This window comes from Macrobrachium rosenbergii, chromosome 58, assembly GCF_040412425.1.
Source record: "Macrobrachium rosenbergii isolate ZJJX-2024 chromosome 58, ASM4041242v1, whole genome shotgun sequence".
Taxonomy (NCBI): Eukaryota; Metazoa; Arthropoda; class Malacostraca; order Decapoda; family Palaemonidae; genus Macrobrachium; species Macrobrachium rosenbergii.
In genome coordinates this window covers 5,259,041-5,279,049 of record NC_089798.1, presented here as the reverse complement: position 1 = coordinate 5,279,049, position 20,009 = coordinate 5,259,041, and the positions used below count along the sequence as shown (strand labels likewise).

General features: G+C 38.0%; 1 protein-coding gene across 1 annotated transcript; it reads right to left on the bottom strand.

Moving 5' to 3' along the window:
• Positions 1 to 4,615: 4,615 nt before the first annotated feature.
• On the bottom strand, positions 4,616 to 20,009 carry LOC136837207 (microtubule-associated proteins 1A/1B light chain 3A-like). The gene is made up of 4 exons (XM_067101878.1): positions 19,817 to 20,009; positions 18,596 to 18,758; positions 17,983 to 18,070; positions 4,616 to 6,898 (listed from the first exon to the last, which is right to left on the bottom strand). Exons 1-4 carry the CDS (start codon positions 19,857 to 19,859, stop codon positions 6,824 to 6,826), a joined length of 369 nt encoding a protein of 122 aa, XP_066957979.1. The 5' UTR covers positions 19,860 to 20,009; the 3' UTR covers positions 4,616 to 6,823.

Here is a 20,009-nt window from a genome sequence, read left to right as displayed (position 1 = left end):
CAGGCGAATATAACCTCGAGTCATCCCAATATCTGGTGTTTTCTTCAGGTACTGAAGACTGAACAAGCTCTTAACGATACAATCATCTACCAAATGCTGGCAGGACAAGAGCCTCCCTCAAAAAGGAAAAAATATCAAGATACAACCAAAAGAATAGCAAATATTGTGCAAGATTATGAAAATCGAGAAGTATTAGATTTTTTGAGAGGGATAGCTCACAATTTAAAATTTTAGTTTTATTTTTCTTTAGATCTATTGTAATTTTTTTATCAATAACATACTTGCGTATCCATAAATAAAAAAAATAAATCATGTTCTTTTTATTTTAGCTCACAATTTAAAATTTTAGGTTTATTTTTTTTTAGATCTATTGTCTTTTTTTTCAATAACATACTTGTGTATCCATAAATAAAAAAATAAATCATGTTCTTTTTATTTTTGTCTTTTATTATACCTTGTTAATGTTTACCATAAGGAAAAAATAAATAATTAAAGAAAGTGCATACAAAATCCTTATGGCAGCAAAACAAATAATCGGGCAAATGTCCTAATTGGGCAATTGTCCTAATCGGGCATTTGTCCATCGGGCACCGTTCATTCGGCAGATGGCAGATGTCCGTCGGGCATGGGCACTTGTCCTAGAATCGTCACTGGGACAGACCATGCTCTCACACGACAAGGCACGATCATTCTCCCGGGGGCAGTTCTCGCTCATGTTCACATGAGCGAACCTACTCTCCCCGGGATAGCTCCTGCGAGTGTTTGCGAGGGCATGCGCGCTCTCCCAGGGACAACCCCCATTCACCTTCGCATGATGGGAGTTCTCCCACATCCGTACACTGATTGTCACAGCAGGTTGACAATCGTTCACAGCCTTCCTCTCCTGCTAAGGCTTCGGCCTGCGGAAGATCAACAAGGGTGCTAGCCCCTCTCATCGGTTCCTTCAACCTCCTGGAGCTATACAGGGAACCAAGAAACGCACAGGACTCGGGTTGGCAATAGGGATTTAGCCTCCCATCGCAGCCCTTCATACATCTCTGATGAAGGTCTCTCACCCGCAGAAAGAACAACTCGGGAGAGCTGTGACTTGGAAGGGCCGGAAGGTCCTCTCCCCAAGCACGTGGATACCCCCCGAGCTGCAGAGCTCCTTCAATGAGATTGTTAAACTGATCCGTCAGTACAACAATCTCAGCGACGAGACCCTGGCTGACAAGGGAGTTGTTCCTTCAGGCCTCGAAGCCCTGGCCAGGCCCCGCAGGGAATCCTTACCATCAATAGAGCTGCCATGGTTAAAGGTTGCAGAATCAGTCCTGGGTCAGGTGAATTCCCTTGTCTCTGGAAGGGAGAACTCACTTCGAGCCAGCCGCTCATTTAAGCTGCTTCCTCCACCACTCCCTCATCAGAAGAAATTTTACAAACCATCGAAGAGGTCAATCCTGACTGCACAGATTGACCCCGACTTAGTTCATCTCAGTCCGGGTCTGTCGTTAAAGCAACTCCCAGCAGAAAACATCTCCCTCTCACATCAGGAGTCAGCCACATTGGGAACGACTGCCATGGCAGCGTTTCAAGCAGTCTCTTGGATCGACCACTTATCTACGACAGTAGCCAATGTTATCACTTCCTCTTTGTCACTCCCCAACGAGGAAATGGATAACCTTAACAGACTGTTCCTGTCTGGAGGTAAGACCATTTTTTACTTATCTGGCCCATCAGACAGCTAACCTATGGGCAAACTTGATACTTAAGGGGCGAGACGCAGCTCTCTGCCGATTTCTGAAGTTTGTAAGTCCCAAATTGGTCTTAATCTTAAGGAATGGACCTTTGCTGGGTTTCACTTCTCCCTTTGACAGAGAACAAGTGGACACTGCATTGGATTGTCGAAGGAGGGCGGACGACAACAACCGCCTTGTCCACCGCGCAGTGGCAAAGAGGGGCCTTAGGGTTTTGTGCTTTCTTAGGACCTGCAGAAGAAGGGCCAACCTGACTCGAGGGTCGGGCTGCAGTGGTGTGCGAAGGCCCCTCGCAAGAATACCCAGCCTTCTTTGGCACCGATCAGGAAGGGTGCACGACAGCACCCCTTTCGTTCCTCTACCCAGCCAGGGAGAGGAGGTAGGAGGAAGACGAAGGGAGGAGGGTGCTAGGGGTGGCATTCCCCTCCATATGCTGCCAATGGTTGGGGGGGTGGTGCCTGTCGAGCCATTGGGCAACATGGCAGCGACATGGAGTGGACTCCTGGGTAGTGAATATCCTTTGGGTGGGCTATTTACTCCCCTTCAAGTCTCCCCCACCCCTCACCAATCTTCCAGTCTGTCTACAAACATGTTCCTGGTTTGTCGAAGGATCTCTCCCTTCAGAAAGAGGTGAAGAGGATGCCTAAGGGCACTATGGAAGTCGTGACAAACCAGTCTCCAAGCTTTTACAGCAGGATCTTTCTTGTGGAGAAAGCATCAGGGGAATGGAAACAGACTCGATTCAAAATGGAAACGACTCAGTCAGTTCTGGCAGCCATCAGGGAGTCCGACTTCATGCTTACTGTGGATCTGCTAGATGCGTATTTCCAGATACCCATCCATCAGTCCTCTTGCAAGTACCTCTGCTTTATCCTCAACAGGACAGTGTATCAATCCAGGGCACTTTGCTTCGGGCTATCAGCCGCTCCACAGGTGTTCACCTTTGTTTCAACTTGGGCCCATTCGCACAGGATACGTCTTCTGAGGTATCTCAACGATTGGCTAATCCTGGCAAAATCTCATTTGAAGTTGCTCCAGGACAGAGACTGTCTCCTCAATTTTTGTCCCAGCCCAAGCAGAGGATAAAGTACCTGGGCATGCTGATAGATACGGTAGCAGTGAGAGTCTTTCCATCAGACTTGTGTATCAGCAAGTTCAAGGAGACAGCGCAGTTATTCCTGACCCGACAGAACAACCAGCTCGAAGGTGGTAAGTCATTTTCAGTAGTCTGTTGTCTTTGGGGAAGCTGGTCCCTCATGGGCAGCTTCACCATCTCCCTCTCATATCAGGAGTCAGCCACATTGGAAATGACTGCCATGGCAGCATTTCAAGCGGTCTCTTGGATCGACCACTGGTCTACAACAGTAGCCAAGGTTATCACTTCCTCTTTGTCACTCCCCAACGAGGAAATGGATAACCTTAACCTCACAATAGGAGCCAAGCTTCACACTCCCCCTCCCGAGATGCTTCTGTTTTCAGTGTGTGGGTCTGCCTCAAAGGGTAAAAGTAATTGTAACGTCGCTCTCCCACACCTGGGCAAAAGCGAGGTTTAGGCTTGGTAAATGATTCTTGGGTTTGCATTATATCCAAGAATAAGAACAGATATATCACAATTATACTCCAAGCACAACAAAAGGAAGGAAAAAACCAAGATGATGTGCAGATAGAACAGCCAGGAAACATTCAGGCAGAGGAGGACAGGATTGCATCTGCTCTCGATGAAGGCTATAAGGCTTAGTGAAGGGAGGTGGTGAGGGTACCCCTGGCCTCTCCCCCTGGTAGTGCAACTACCAAACAGCCTTGTGTAGAATAGCCTGCTCCAACTTGCCCTGAAGGTAATTCCTATGTAAAGACCGATGGTTTGTATTTGTGTAGGAACAATCCCTTTTTCTGATAAGGAAACTCAGTATTCTGGATAAAAAAATTGTCTGGTTCAAGCACTCACTGTATACTTATGACATTGAAATGGTCCTACTTTTCCTACACCTAGCACAAACAAACTGCTCTCTCTACATGGGCTGAGAATTATTTTAGTTTTCTTCATTAAAAAAGCAGGCCCTCACTCCCAAGCAACATGACATTCAGAAGGTGAGTACTTCATTAACTTTCTTTGGAAATGTGTCCTTAGGTAAGTCACTGTAGAACCACAAGGGATAATACATATGTGTTTCCTGTTCTTTATTACCAAACCCTAGTAGGTATCCGGAATAAAGAACACAGTTGATAACCTGTGACTTGATCTTGGATAAAAAAATTCCTGAATCACTATTGCCATGAGAGTGGTGGTCATGCTGAGATATTGCCGGAGAAGACACAGTAAGCCCGCAGCCAGACCCGCCATAGTTAGTTAAGTCACCTTAGAACCACGAAAAGTAATACATGTATACGTATGTATAAGTTTGTGTGTTGCTTCCTGTTCTTTATTGTCAAACCCTAATGGGTATCGGGAATAAAGAAAATGGTTAATAACCTGGACTAATTAGGAACAAAATTTTTTGAGTGGTTGGGAATTATTTATTAGGAGCTAAGCCATTTCATCACCTGTCAGTTTCTTTTGTAAACTCCTTTGAGGATGAACAGTGGCTATGCCATCAAAAAAGTTTTGACACAGGAAAAACCTATTTTTGGTAGCCACTGTGAGTCCTTAACCCCACCCACTTTCCTCCCTGACAAAAAGGCATGGACTTGGGTGAACATTTAACTTATACTGACCTAGCATGTAATAATAAAGATACAGACATACATCCTGTTGTCACATTTATGTGAGTAGGATGAAGGAAAATCCTAGGCAGTCTTATTGTGGGCAGGAGATAGAGCCCTCCTTTACTGAGTCCTTTATGTTGTCACTGTGGTTAATTTAAAAGGAAACTGATAACATGAAATACAGTATAAAAACATATTTTATTTTTTACAATGTGGATATAAGGATTGGACATTCAAGCTCTATGTACACATAACCTTAAAAAAGTAAATCCTCAGTTGAAACCACATTACCATACTATAAGTCGTATGTATCAACAAACAAAACTTCTGCACAGTGCATGATGCTACCAAGACTGTCATTTCTAATACTCAAATATAGCCTTAGGGAAATATAATGCAGCAATTTTGTGAAAGACACTGTATGCACTTATGTGATACTTCATGTTCTTGCTTCTAGGGATCCAGTTAATTCTGAGCCTAAAAGTGACCAAATATATCTACATTCACTGTTTTCTTCTAAAATGAACAATTTCAGCTTAAATTGTATTACTAAGAAGCATCATGTACTGCTATCTTCTCAAGGACTAGACCGAGGCACCACAACTAACAAACAACCATAACCAATTACTTTCCATGTGCTCACCACTTACTGACACCATATAACCTACAATCAGTCACCTTAAACATCTATGTAAATTTTCTTATTAATGCGCTAATGTATCCAATGAAATATTAAAGTGGGTAAAATACACAGATTTGAACTTAAATTTAATTTTTGTCAAAAATATTTCTAAAAACTATACAAGAAAAAAAAGTAAGCCCCTAAGTGAGACAATCCATATGCTCTCGCAGCTACAAAATGAAAAATATTAGCTTGGAAAAGGCGTCAAAGTATTACATAAATGAACCAGCTCTTAGCCAAAGTGGCAATACTCTCCTAATTAAGAGCTTGACAATGATGTAATGAATTACAGTTAGGTGGCCTCATGTAATTTGACTTTCAACAAGGAAAATGTATTGGTACACTTCCCTGATATTAAGCTTATGGTTAACAGGAAAGCTGCTGGTAAAACTTTGTTTCAAATGTCAAGTAAACATTTACTTTAAAATCTCTCAGAATTATTCAATACTTGCAAACAAAGCTCTATAAAGGCCTAAAGAATTCACTTGACATATTTATCAAATTTAAAAGCATGAGAGACACGCAGCAAATGTTTAATTAACAATTTACTCTGAATCTTGAAACCAGCACTAAAGACAATTTCATGAATAAGCAAAAATTTATTAGCTAACTTTTTAAAGGCATATTATTACTTATCACAATTACAACACCCAAGTTGCTGGTACACAGCTGCTGTAGAATTTGTAGGTTTCCTACTAGTTTAAATACCGTGACACTTCATTGTTACCCGAAACAAATAAGTTGTCTTGATTAACCAACTAGTAAATTGTCTTGATTATACAGTATATCTAAGACAAAAATTCATAGAATTAGTAATACCATGAAAGACACCAACTCAAAAATGATTTCCATGCAACAGGAGCAGTTGTTACAATGAATATGCCATACAACAATTAACACTAAATGCTACTTCTCTCACCTGCAATGAAAAACAAATATTAACATCAATAATTTATTATTAAGGGCTGTCACAAGATAGAAACTCCGTGCAATATCTTTCACACATGACATGTAGAAAGGGGCTTTAAATATGAAAACCTAAGATTAATACACACTGTCAAATGAACACTTCAAAATATATCTAGCTTAAAGAGATCAGATGAGCTACTTTTAAATTTAATGTAGTCTATAAAAGAAAAACCTAATTTGGATACTAAATATTTTTGATTTCTACAAATACCTTCTATTACAACAAAAATATATGACACTGTATATTTAACATCAGCTGATCCTCTATTTGCATATTATGGTAAATCTATATTTTACATAATAGATCAAACATCTGTTCACCTCAGAGTAAGGAACATATTTCTACATTGAAAGACTAAGTACTATCAGAGATAATGTAAAATAAGAAAAGTAAATTGTTTCGGGCAGTACTATCAGAGATAATGTAAAATAAGAAAAGTAAATTGTTTCGGGCACTTAATTTTGCCAGCTACATAAGGATCCTTAATAAGCCTTGATTTTACCAAAAAGACATTTCTTAACACAAACTAACTGAGTAACAAACTGTAATATAGTAGTTTCAAACAAATACTCAAGATGTAATGGTTAACTTAAAAAAAAAAAAAATTAAAAGTTAATGCCATTATTCCTAGACAAATACACAAGAAAACAGCCCAGGATGCAAAAACTGGGGAACTCGTATGAGGTTTCCAAAAGATGGAGAAATGGTCTAAGCCAGTATATTCCCATTCAAATATCATTGGCCAAATACTTCTTGTGAAGCATAAACCATGTAGAGGAAACCATCTTCATGGTGATGTTGCTGGTAGACCTGCAATATAAAAAATATTAACAAAGAACTTCTTGTGATATCTAAATAACACATGAAATATGTCAAACTTTTTTAACTTTGCAATATACTTTACCTGTTGATTGCACTTCTCCATAAAGTTAGTCCTTCTAGTAATAATAGCAGTAAAATAAGTAAAAATATGATTGCAATTCTCCATAAAGTTAGTCCTTCTAGTAATAATGACAGTAAAATATGTAAAAATATAAAGAAGTTCACCTGTTATTTTATCATCAAATTCATTAAAGGAACTATAAAAATCAATTGTCAATATATAAAATGATCAAAATGGAATGTTAACACAATAACAGGAGTCTGCAGTTGGCAGCTTGCATGAAAGGCTTCTGGACAAAAACTCAAGCACTGCACTGTACATGACAAAAGAACTTTTACTATCAGTGTACAGTATACTGTAACAGGATCAGAAAATTGGAGTTGTGTCACAAACAATATAGAAATCTCTTAGTTTACTTATGCTCTATTGCCTGCAAAGATTCATCATTAGCCAACAATGAAGTTTTAAGTGTTTCTCTAGTCAGTAACCATCACTAGAGGCTACCCTTTACTGTAGATATCACAAATGTCATTAGTTGCCTTGTCTATTTACACTGTACATTTGCAAGAGCATTTTATGAGAAGGTTTGTTACAGTAGTTTGTACTGTGAGCTAGATAAGTTATCCCGTAAGGGCTAAAGACATTTGCAGTCTGATAAACGACATTCGCAGAAAATTTTTTGGCTACAACTCATCAATTTGAATTTTTTTGTTTTCCAGTTTTTAACATAACACTGTTAAGCTTCAGTGGTAGTATCCAGATTCAAAATAACCCATATCCAGCACCATGATATGAAAAATGACAAATGTTTTTTTCACAGGTATACAAACCAAACACTTGGCGGTAGGCATACCCTTAAGAACATGCTAGAAATGGTCACTGAACTTGGTAAGAACTTGAGTTAGTGGAAAATATCCCTCACTCACTCAGTTTTTCCTTCAGCCCCAGGGACAAAATGGGGCGGGTGAGGTGGGAGCTACAATAAAAAGCTAAGGTTTTTACACCTAAGAAAAATAAAAATTACTATAAAATTTGTCATTGTTCCCGCAGGAATACAAACCATCACCTTCTATGTGGGAGACAATCATTTGGTAGTCATCTCTTCCGACTAGAAGTTAAACCCACTCGTGATCCATCACAAGAGCAAGGACAGCCATGAGCCCTTCAACCTCCTACTCAATCTATAGGGATGCCACACCTGTAGGGATCTGGGCCTAAGTTAGGGTGAAGAGCCTCAGTTGAGTAATAAAAAAAATCTGAGAACCATGTGCTACCTTCCTTAGGTTGCCCAAGTTGCAAGGCAGCTATAACCATACCCCAACTTGTTAAAAGAGTGGAGTGAGTAACATTTTAACTGCCAAAGCTTGACTGGTTGTTGAATTGAGTATTCACCTACATCTGTACCTGGTCCTGCACATACTCGGGGTGAGCTGCTTCACCACTGAGGGATAAATGAAGAAAAGTCAGAAACCAGTTTCTTTTACCATTCAACAACAGCCTTACAATCCCCAAGTACCTCAGACAAGATGCTTTTCTTTCCATAAGGAGCTGGGTGCATGCACAATCTGCTTGAGCAGCCATCACAGGTCCAAGAGAAAAGGTATTTGGGAATCTGAGAGTGAAGCCTCCACTTTAATTTTTCATGATTACAGAAATAAATTTTTCATCATTTACTTCACTCTCCAAGAGTGCTTTGGAGTCACTGAAAAGGTATTAGTTCCATCACCAAATCAAAGAGTACCACAGTGGGTGAGCCGAATAGTCTGCTGGGTCCTCCTCAAGCAGGGATCAGAATTGAACTGAATATAGAATTTAAGCTAAAGGTCAAGCACTGGAACCTATGAGGTCATTCAGTGCTGAAATGGAAATTGACAGTACAGTGTTTCTCGACTTTTTCGCAGGAATAGGTTCCAGAACCAACTGCAGAAATGCAAAATCCCCTCTAAAAATGTTTATAACAGCCAAATACCCTGTATCCCTTGATTTAAAATGCTTATAACTTTCTATTTTAAAAGTTCACTGCCTAATTTAGTAGTACAAACAAAAATACATCTTAAATTATCATAAAACAATTTAATATTAAAAAAAAAATACACCCCAAACCATTATCCCAAAACGCTGAGGTTGTGTCCACACAACTGAACTTTGATGTGACGTCAGAAGCAAGAAACAGCAGTGTTTCTCTGCTTCTGATGTCACATTGAACAAAGTTTGTGTGAACGCAGCCTAGGTAATCTTAGATTAGTACCCTTTACAACTGTTACTCCTATATACATATATGCCCCTAAAATGCTTATAACAATGATTTACTCATTTTAAAATATCAATGTAAACACAAGAAAATATCTATAAAATGTTTAATACAAATTAAATAAATCTGTCTTACAGGACATCTGACAACTAATCAAGTTATTCCTGTATGCATAAACATAGTCATTTTCTCTCAATAGTATTGAAAAATTGTCCCATTTTCTTTATATATTGGTAGAAACAATTAAAATTTGAAGAGCAACACTGTTTATTCACTAATTACTGTATTTTTTCATATTGTGTTTGTGACTAAATACAGATTTTTACGATAAAAATAATTTACAGTGTACTTACACTGTAGTAATGTTATCTACAAAATCTGCGAATTAGTGAAAATTCCCCAGCAGAAAAGTGAATAATGTGTTCCACAAAATTCCGTGACAAAATGAAACGCAAAACAAGTGAAGTGGCGAAAAACCAGGGTAGCACCGTAAAAGGTTTGAAAGGTGTAACAGGAGGAAAACCTCGCAGTTGCACTATGAATCAATTGTCAAGAGAGGGTGGAAAGTAAGATGGAAGAAAGAGAATATGACAAGGGGTACAGTAAAAGGAATGATAGGGGGTCATATCCAGGGGCCGAAACAAGCTAGGACCTATGTAATGCCTACAGTCCACCGCATGAGGTGCACTGATGGCACTACCTGCCTACAAGGAGCAGGGATTAAAGGAAATTAAGAAGCAAACAGAGTGCAGTAGTTCAATAGGCTTATGATTTAACTAATCAATCATGCTCCATTTCTTATTAGGCCAGAGTCCCATAAAGTTTTATCAAAAAGAAATAGCATGGTGGGTGGTCTTCAGTTTTCTCTATGTAATACTGAAAAATATAGAAATATAAGGCATTTATATGAACCATGAATCTACCATATCACAGGTTGAAGTTCCTTCAACTTCTTCATACACTAAACGCACCAAATTAACCAGTAATTAATTTCATATGATAGCAGTACACCAGTGTGTGATCAATGTGACACACTACCAATTTGGCATATTCCTGTGCTTTGCTTCAGAATTACTGCTCATGTCTTCTGTTTGCATTTGCTACCTAGTCGATCTCAGAGGTATTAAATGAGGAAATGGATAAACATTACATAACTTTTGACACTGTATGGGGGTAGTGCCATCAGTAAACCTCATGTGGTGCACTACTGTATAGGCATTGCTTATGGATGATCTGTTGGCAGAACCTACCTGGGGGTTCGCTGCCATTCCACTGTCTGCTGGGCTGGTACAACTGGGCCCAGGGTGAGTGTCCACAGACTTGTGCACCAAGTCCTGTACATAGAAAACTGTGAATGTTGACTGTCTTCCACATTCCTGCTTTCAAGACCTGTTGGATGGAATGATTCCCCTTGTATGCCACTGTGGGACCTATATCCCCTTATGTCATGGGCTTTAATTCTTGATGAGGGAGTAAATTGGTTTGTACTGCAGTATATGCTTGGACTATGACTTCCCTCAGCCAGGAGATGGTGTTCTTGGAGATCTCCCTCCTCTCACGCCCAGTACTTATAAAGGCTTGGCTAAGAAGTCCAGGACGTATTCACGCAAGATGGCGGACCACCCACCTGCAAGAGAGATGATGTACAACAGGGCATGAAGTTTCCCACCCTCTTAGCTGATAACAGGGCAAGAAGGAAGACTGTTTTCAACGTCTGATCACTATCCAACACCTTCATTTGAGGTTCAAATGGGGCCTTCCTCAGGAAGTAATGGACCTTGGTCACATCCCACTTAGGAGACCCTACCTCTCTTGGGGGGCATCTCTTCCCATAGTATATGTCATGGTGGACAATTCCCAGGCATTCAAGAGATCTATCCCCCAAGGTCTGAAGACTTGGGCTAGGGCAGCTCTCTGGCATTTCACTGCAATGAAGGAAAAGTTGTTCTCTTCCTGCAAATACACCAGAAAGTCTGTTACCTCCCTCATACGGTGCCGAGTGGATTTTAGTCCCTCTTATGGCACCAATTGCAAAATACTGGCCATTTTCCTTGGTACACTTTGGCATATGAGGGCTGTAAGGTGTCAGCGACTGCTCTAGCCAACTGCTCTGAAAAGCCTCTCTTTCACAAGTTGCTGGATAGTCTCCAAACGTGAGGCCGGAGAGAGCTTACTACCAGATGTTACCTCCCATTGTTGGGACTTCTACTAGAAGTAGGTCTGAGTACCACTTCGCCTGCAGACACAGAGGTGTCACCAATGTCATTCTGAGTCCCTTGGACACCAAGAACCTGTTGATCACCTTCCTCAAATAACTGAACAGAGGAAAGACAGTACAGGTTGACCATCACTGATCCGGCATCATTGGACCTGCAGGGAGCTGGATTAGTGATTTTCCTGGATTACAGACTGGTTAGGTTAGAATACACTTAACCCAGCAGTTAACCTTGTCATTCTACCTTTAAATACCCTGTAAATCAGTACAAGTTGGTTAATAAGGAAGAAAGCAATATTAAATGAAAATTTTAGTGAAGCACAGGAAAAATAAGTAGTACACGTAATTCTGATGACTTATACAAGAAAATTCATCACTGCCACAAATTTGCAACATAGCACATTTACATGGTAGGTTAAGGGCTGTCAGGATTTCCATTTTCTTCATCTTGGATTTTTTATACTTATGCTATTCTCATTTCTATTTTTACTGTATTTTCTCATTTTTTATTTTTACAACCCAAAAGATAATTGCAATCGTGTGTAAGGCACATACAAACGCACAAACTCAGTTGTTGGCATCGGAGAACTTGCTACAGCTTGTTTTGGTTTGTGTTGTCACACTTACGGTTTTTTCTATTTATATTTTACACCATTCTCATCTATACTTTTACCACATTTTATCATCTTTTATTTTTACAACCCAAAAGATTAACACAATCGTGTGCATTGGTATGTATGGACGCAACCTCATTTCCTGGCATCAGAGAACTTGCTACAGCTTGTTTTGGTTTGTCTTATATCTATGATTTTTAAATTTATATTTTATGCTATTCTCATTTATGTTCTTACTACATTTTCTCATTTTTTGTTTTTAAAACCCAAAAGTAAATGCAAATGTGCATAGGGTACGTACAAACACACGAACTCATTCTCTGGTGTTGGAGAACTTGCTGCAGCTTGTTTTGGTTCGTGTTCTTACATTTATGACTTTTTTTTATGTATTACGCTATTCTTATTTATATTTTTATTGTATTTTCTCACTTTCTATTTTTACAACCCAAAAGATAGAAGCAATCCTGTATGCAGGATACACACTTAAGCACAAACTCATTTGCTGGCATTGGAGAACTTCCTACAGCTTTTGTTTCATGATGTTACTTATGATTTTCTTACTTATACAGTATTTTACTAGATGACCAACCCGGCGCTGCACGGGAAAACTCTTGAATGACAACCGATAAACTTCTCTCTCTCCAACTTTCCCTCTTCCTCCTCGCTACCACCCCCTCTACTCTCTCTCACACTTCCTCTCAGTCTCCCTTTCCTGTTATGATAGTACATTGTTAAGATTACATTGGCCAGCATTTTTGACATTTTATATTCACCAAATTCTTATCAGGGCTGAACTTGGAATTAAAGGGCATCGGGTGTGTCACTATTCATCTCGGTGACCTTGAAAACTATGGATCAGACACTATATCTGTTGTTTTCAGTTACTTTTACGTCACCTCCTTCCCATTCCCACCCCCTTTGGTACCAGTGGTGTCTTACCCCCACAGTAATCTTTTCCAGATAGTAAGTCGTATGTTTACCAAAATGAAGTATGATAAACCTGTAGAGTTTATTTAGTTTATTTATGGTCAGAACCAGCCATTTCAGGGAAGCCCTTCTCATCCCCACCCGTTTTGGTGGTAGTGATGTCTTGCCCACACAGTATTCTTTTCCAGATAGTAAGTCATATGTATACCAAGTTTGGTCAAAATTGCTCAGTGCATTTTAGAGTTATGCTGGAACACACACACATATATACATCCATTTTTATTTATATAGATTCTACTCTCATATATGTTTTTACATTTACTCATTTTTTTACAACCCAAAAGATAAATGCTATTGTGTGTGTAGGGAACGTGTGAACACACACAAATAGTGCCAACATACAGTAGCAGCAGGTTGGTGCGGCAACCTGGAAAATTTGAAACTGCGCTAGTCGAAATTAATCCCAGATTAGTGATGGAATCAGATTAACATCTGCTGGATTAATGATGGTCGACCTGTATTAGTCTTGAGAAATTTTACTGGGAGGATACCATACTCTCTTCAAGTGTGCAGACACAAAAGAAACCAAGACAAACGCCCCCAATGTGGTGGCATAAATTGGCACCTCTACTGAAGATGCACACACACCAAACCCACCAGGGGAGGACGAGCTCTTATTAAAAGAAGAGGTAACATCATTCTAGCCTCATGAAGGGTCTAAATCTTTCTTTCTTTAAATCTCCAGCTGAAAACCCTTCTGGACAATCAACAAAGGGAAATCAGCCTGCAGAGACACACACGATATAGGAAAAGGTGATGATAAATATGAAGGAATAGAACGTGAAACAGATACACCTGAATTCAGGAGACATCAGCAGAAAGCAGAAATAAATTTGTTCCTTGCTTAAACACTTGCAGATCATAAGGTTCTATAACTGAACTAGGCAAACTATTCCACATTTTAGGTGTAGCCAAGATAAAACTAGCAAAATTAAGTACTGTAGTATGAAACATAATACTGGAAGCAACACACTTCAGTAGCCTGCTTAGTGTGCTGCTGCAAACAGTGTCCTTGTCAAGTAACGAAAACACAAAATCTCCAATAACTGCAAGAGGCGTATGCCGTCTCCTTATGTGTTTATATAGAGTTTTTCAACATAACAAATGTGCCTTGTCTCTGATGCATAAGTCCTGTGTGCAAGGACCTCAAAGAATACAATGTGGTCAAAACTCCTTTATCAAATGAATACTCTTGACTGCTTATATTAACTAATTATGTCAACTCCATCCGACAAGGCTTCTGCAAGGTCTGCGTAATAAGTGCTCATCCTTCTCTATGGAGGCCACAACACTTTCGGTATACAAAAAAAAGATGACCTACTTAGCTAACATAAATAATGAACCATGGGGGTTCAAATGAACACACACTTACAACAATACTGTACTTGTCAACGATGACACTTCCAAACTTCAGTGAAAAAACTATTTGCCATTAATTGGCTTTCAAGAAAAAATGCCAAAAGCAGAAACATTAAGCATACAAACCAAAGAAACACATAGAAAACATAAAATTAGCATTAAACTGAGGATTCCTAAGCAAAAATACTCTTGAATGTGGAAGCAGCAATGACTGGTTTGCTCAAGCTGAAGAAACACAAGGGTTCCACAATTCATGGCCAAAAGGGGTGTGCCATTGCTGTTTTACATTATACAGTCTCTCTCTCTCTCTCTTTCTTTACAAGCAGTGACTGCACACACATGCTCATTTAATTAAACTGATGGGATTTGAACTACAACAAATATTATGTATATCCAAATTGAGTTTTTCTTTTGACAACAAAATGCCAGAAGTAACTCTGGTATTGGAGTTCAGTTAAAAAGTTTTTACAGCATATTATTTTCAGAAGTTACTGGAACAATTTTAAAATATCCGAATTACAAAAATTTATCTGTTCTGTAGCTTTCCTGAAATACCATGACTTTGAAACATCGTGGTTTTAATGTAGTTTTACGGCAAAAGTTTGATTTTTACATGGTACACATTACTATGGAAGCTGTTTGACCATTCATTTCAATGGGCATAAAGGCTCAGTCTTACCTTTTACCTTTGTGACTGCAAATGTTAACAATCAATGTTCTTGTAACCACGACTGATATGCAAAAATTTTTAGGATTGTTAAATGTTAATGAATGAGAACTGAGTGCACCAATACAAGAAACACTAACACAGGACCATTCATTATCTCTCTCTATTATTAAATAATGCACATTTCTGTTTTGTCTTTGGATATAAGTTTAACAGCATCAAGAACAGCTTGGTATATTTCCACAGTTGCAATTATCAATATTTCACACAATTTATAAAAACTACTACTTGTAGTACCATAAAGAAATTATTACAAATTACATTAGGATTTAACAACATTTGAGGGTGTATGAAGACTTAGGTCTCCCCCCCCTTGGCTCTATATTTTATTTACTATATCAAACATGCTGCAAATTCCTTATAAATTATACATTTAATGTTTAGTACTAGTGGCAATACCATCGTATATTTTAAAGACTTTTGCATACAGTATTGTGGTAATATAAATTGCATTATATTATGAGTGACCTTTTTGTCATTAAGAGTGAAAATATATAGATACAATTTCTTTCTGAAAATGTATAATGCTATGATTTCTTCAACTTCAATTAATGTATCAGATGGTGTGGCCTTGATCTTGGAAGATGTAGATTTTACTACAAAGTTTGAAGACAGTAAAAATCACTACACAGTATAGACAATGGCACTTACAAGTTACAAGAAAATGGAGGAGGAAAGGACAAAAAGGAAGACCTAAACCAGATGAGAGCTAAGGCAGACGTTCACATAAGAGTGGAAACCACTTTCAATGTCACACTCTGCAAGGGGAAGACCTGAGACTAATACAATGCAGATGACACTCATTTTCAGAAAAGTCCTTGTATTCTGCTGAGATGCCTCAATATTACTGTCCAGCACTATAGATTTTTCATTCCCTTTCTGCAACATTGTGGTACATTCTTCCTAGCAGTTGAGGTCATAGATGATCAAAAGGTTGCATTGCTACTTGGAACATCCTGACAAGTCTTAACTTTTTCATGAATTCCTTTATGCTACTGCTATATAGTAACTCTTTTGTTCTTCGTTCTTCAAGTTCCTGTTTTTTACTGATTCTTGAATATAAGCCTATACTTTAAATAACAACAATTGTAATTAATTTATTTTTATTTTAATAGGTGATCTCTTCCTTTGTTTCCCATTACCTTCTGTTGCATCTTTCTAATGAACACTATATTCTTTGGAAGCTTGAATTTCAAGCCAATGGCCCCTGTGGGCATGTTCCATATGAATAGGGTTCATCTCCTGAATAATAATAATAACAATAAATAATAACAGTCCAGTACAATTATACTGTATGCTCCCAATACAGGTTGTCCATCACTAATCTGGCATCATTGGGACCTAGAGGGTGCCGGATTAGCCATTTATTAGGCTAGAATACACGAAACCCAGTAACTAAGCACCTCATCCTAGAATTAAAATATCCCATAAATCATTACAAGTTGGTTAATAAAGAAAAGACAATTATCAAATACAGGTAGTGCTCGAGTTGCGATAATTCGACTTATGATATTTCGAGTTTACGGTAGGGTTAGCAATTAATACCGATACGAAAATATTTAGGAAATATTGTTAGATTTCGCGCAGGCAGCGAGAGAGACCAACTTACAATAGACCAACTTCTTTTCCTCCATCTCTTTATTCCATCTGCTAGTTAAAAAGGTAAAAGAGAACGATAAAAATATTGTTAGTAACGTTATACTCTTGCGTAAATGCGTACAGCCATAAGCAACCGAACGGGAAACTGTTGTTTTGCTAATAATCATACTGGATAACAACTGTAGTTATGTTACAAATGACGTTAAGTACTGTACAATAGGACTGATATATTATTTTCTACACTATACCCTTATTCACTTTGGAGAAAAGATCGGCAAGGAAATATACTGTTACAGTAACTTTAAGCTGCAAGTTGTAGCTGAAGCTGAGAAAACAATGTTCAAGCTGCTAGTGACTATAAATTATCTTGCATCAGTAACATGGATGAAACTCGACAGTAAATAAAATAGGAGAGTGTATTTTAATCAAAACTACTGGGCATGAAGGAATGCAAATTACTGCTGTTTTCACGCCAATAAAAGATAAATACGTAAAGCTTGTATTACGATGAAATCAAGAGAAAATAGTGAACGGAATCTTGATTTTTTTTACACAAAACAAACATGCCCCCAAAACGGCCAGCCACGATTCCCGTGAACGTCATATATTAACGAAAAAAATAGCTAAATTAATTTCACAACGAGACGTATTTAAGTTATATTTCGACTTAAAAACACTTCGTATAACGAAAAATATCCTTGTCCCAAATAAATAAAGTATCTATAATCATTTACGCTTACTAGAAGCAAGAAGAGCGCTCTAAACCGAGTTACACGCAGCGAAATAACACCGTGTTATCGATTCCCAAAACAAAACATTGATCGCAATTTATAATACAAAAGCAATATGAGAATATATGCAATTAGATACAATGTAGTAAAGCACAACTTTTTAAAAGATCCATGAAAAAGATGCACATTCGTTATGTTGATGTTTGTATAATACTGTTAATATATGAATAGAGTTCAGTATAATGTAGGCTAGGCTACCGTTTATGTAGCCTATACGATATACCATAGCATAGGCCAAAAGACAATAATAAATGTAAAAAATGGAACAGCGCCACCAAATTGAAGCGGCCGGCGAACGAGTTAGCGCAGGGACCCAGGAAATTTGAAAATTAGTGCGGAAACATTAGAAATTACTCTAGCCGAAATTTGTGCCAGATTACTGATTGTTCTGGACTACTGATTGCCGGATTAGTGATGGTCAACCTGTACTATTACTGTATTTCATTATACCATTCATTATTTTCATACCTGCGCCAAAGTGTTTGACACGCTGGCAAGGGCACGTTGATTTATAAGTAGGAAGAAAGCCTGGGTTGGATGCAGTTGAAGACGTCGTCTATTTATAATGAAAGAAAAAAGGCTCTTTAATGAATTCATGTCTTAAAAGATCAATACTGAAAAATCTGCATGTGCACAGTATGAATGAGTACTTTTACAATGAAACATGAATAAAATATTGCCTCTTTCACTTAATCCAGACATCATACTAACAGTTCCCCATGACATGCTATGAAAGTCCCTAAACTTTGAATATTTTCAAATATAGTTTCATAGACCATACAGTTACTTTTATTACTAAATTAATACAAGTAACAGCACACCTATCTCCCTCATATGTACACTAAAAAAAAAAATACATTAAATTATTGGAAGTAATCTTGCAATATTAATCTAAAAAAGTAATTAATAACAAAGCACACAAATACATGATGAAGTCTCTCACAGCAACTAGTTTATAAATCATATTAAAATATTAAATGGGATGAAAAAGGTAAAAAACTGGCTTAACCTCACATCTTTTACATAAGAAACCTGACCATAGGTTCAAATCCACTGTGCTAAAACAAATAAGGTTATTTACCGGATAATTTTGACAAGTTCTCCCATGGTAACATGGTCAGGGACAAGAAACTTTGTTTTATCCAAAAGTGGCAAATGCTTCTCCCCTGGATATCTCTCAATAATCACAGGAACTTTGTTTGGATGCTGCTCCCGGATTTGTTCAACATCTCTTTGACGCTGGGCTGAAAAAGTAATTATGCAATAGTGTGATGTTTATGCTAATAAAAACTGACTAATCATTTGAAATTAACTGGGTAAAATGAGGTCATTCTAGTTTAAGAATTTTTAAAAATCCTTAAATTGAACAATTCTGTATTTGAGTTATATTCAGTGTATATTTATGACGTGAGTTTAAATTTCATATTCCATAAAAATTCACCAAACAAATTCATATTCCATAAAAATTCACCAAACAAAGCCTACCCTGACTCACTGTTCCTAAGAACTATCTCATATAGGCTACTGTATTCTGTTTGGTTATAATATTTCACTACTGATACACCAATTGCAAATATGTATCCATATGTAAATTTGTCCTAGTAACCAGCATATGTTAAACTTCTGTCTAAAAAATTGAGGGTAACAAAACCATGCTGTTAATACTACAATATTTCTAGTCAGCAACCAGCCCCCCCAACTAAAATGGAAAATTTTAACCATCAAAATTAGTTCATGTTCCACTTGATTACTAATCTTTACTAGCAAAGGCAAAAAGATTTAAAATGAGCATATCCACAAAAGAAGGCCTAAAAGCTTATCCGACCTTATTCACATGAAAAGTAGTCAATTTCGTCCTAATGGCGCATCAGCATTCACTAGGATTTCCCATTACCTGTCATGGCTTAGCCTCATACTGACTAGATAATATGTACAGGTTAAAAAATACCAGCAAATTACATGGTCTATAAAATATACACAGATGGGGCTCTACAACTGGATAAGCCTGACAAAACCAAACCTGAACTTAAAATAACACCTTTAATCCTACTGGACGACATAGGTACAAGGATCCAAAACTAGCTCGTTCATCAAAAGAGATATCGATTACCTTCAAATGAATGAAAATTGAATTTCATACCGTTGCCTATTGTCTATCTATCACTGCGTGTAAATCTGAAGATAGAAGACGAGACGAAGTGAATCAATGGTAGCAAAATAAATAGCGACGCACATCCCCCAGGAATTCATCATTCTTCCTGAGGAGACAAAGAGACGCAAAAACCTTGGAAATAATATTTACCAAAATTTCGCCTTTCCCTGAATGGTTTGGTGTGTGAGTTCATTCTGATGGTTAGCTTCTACACAAAAGATGCGATGGAACGTTCCAAAATGGCGTGAGGTGAATACAAACTTCTGCAATACTGTGTTATATCTGTGACTTCGTCGCAGTTACTTGGTCTACTACTCAGCTGTTCCAGTGTTTTGTTTACATT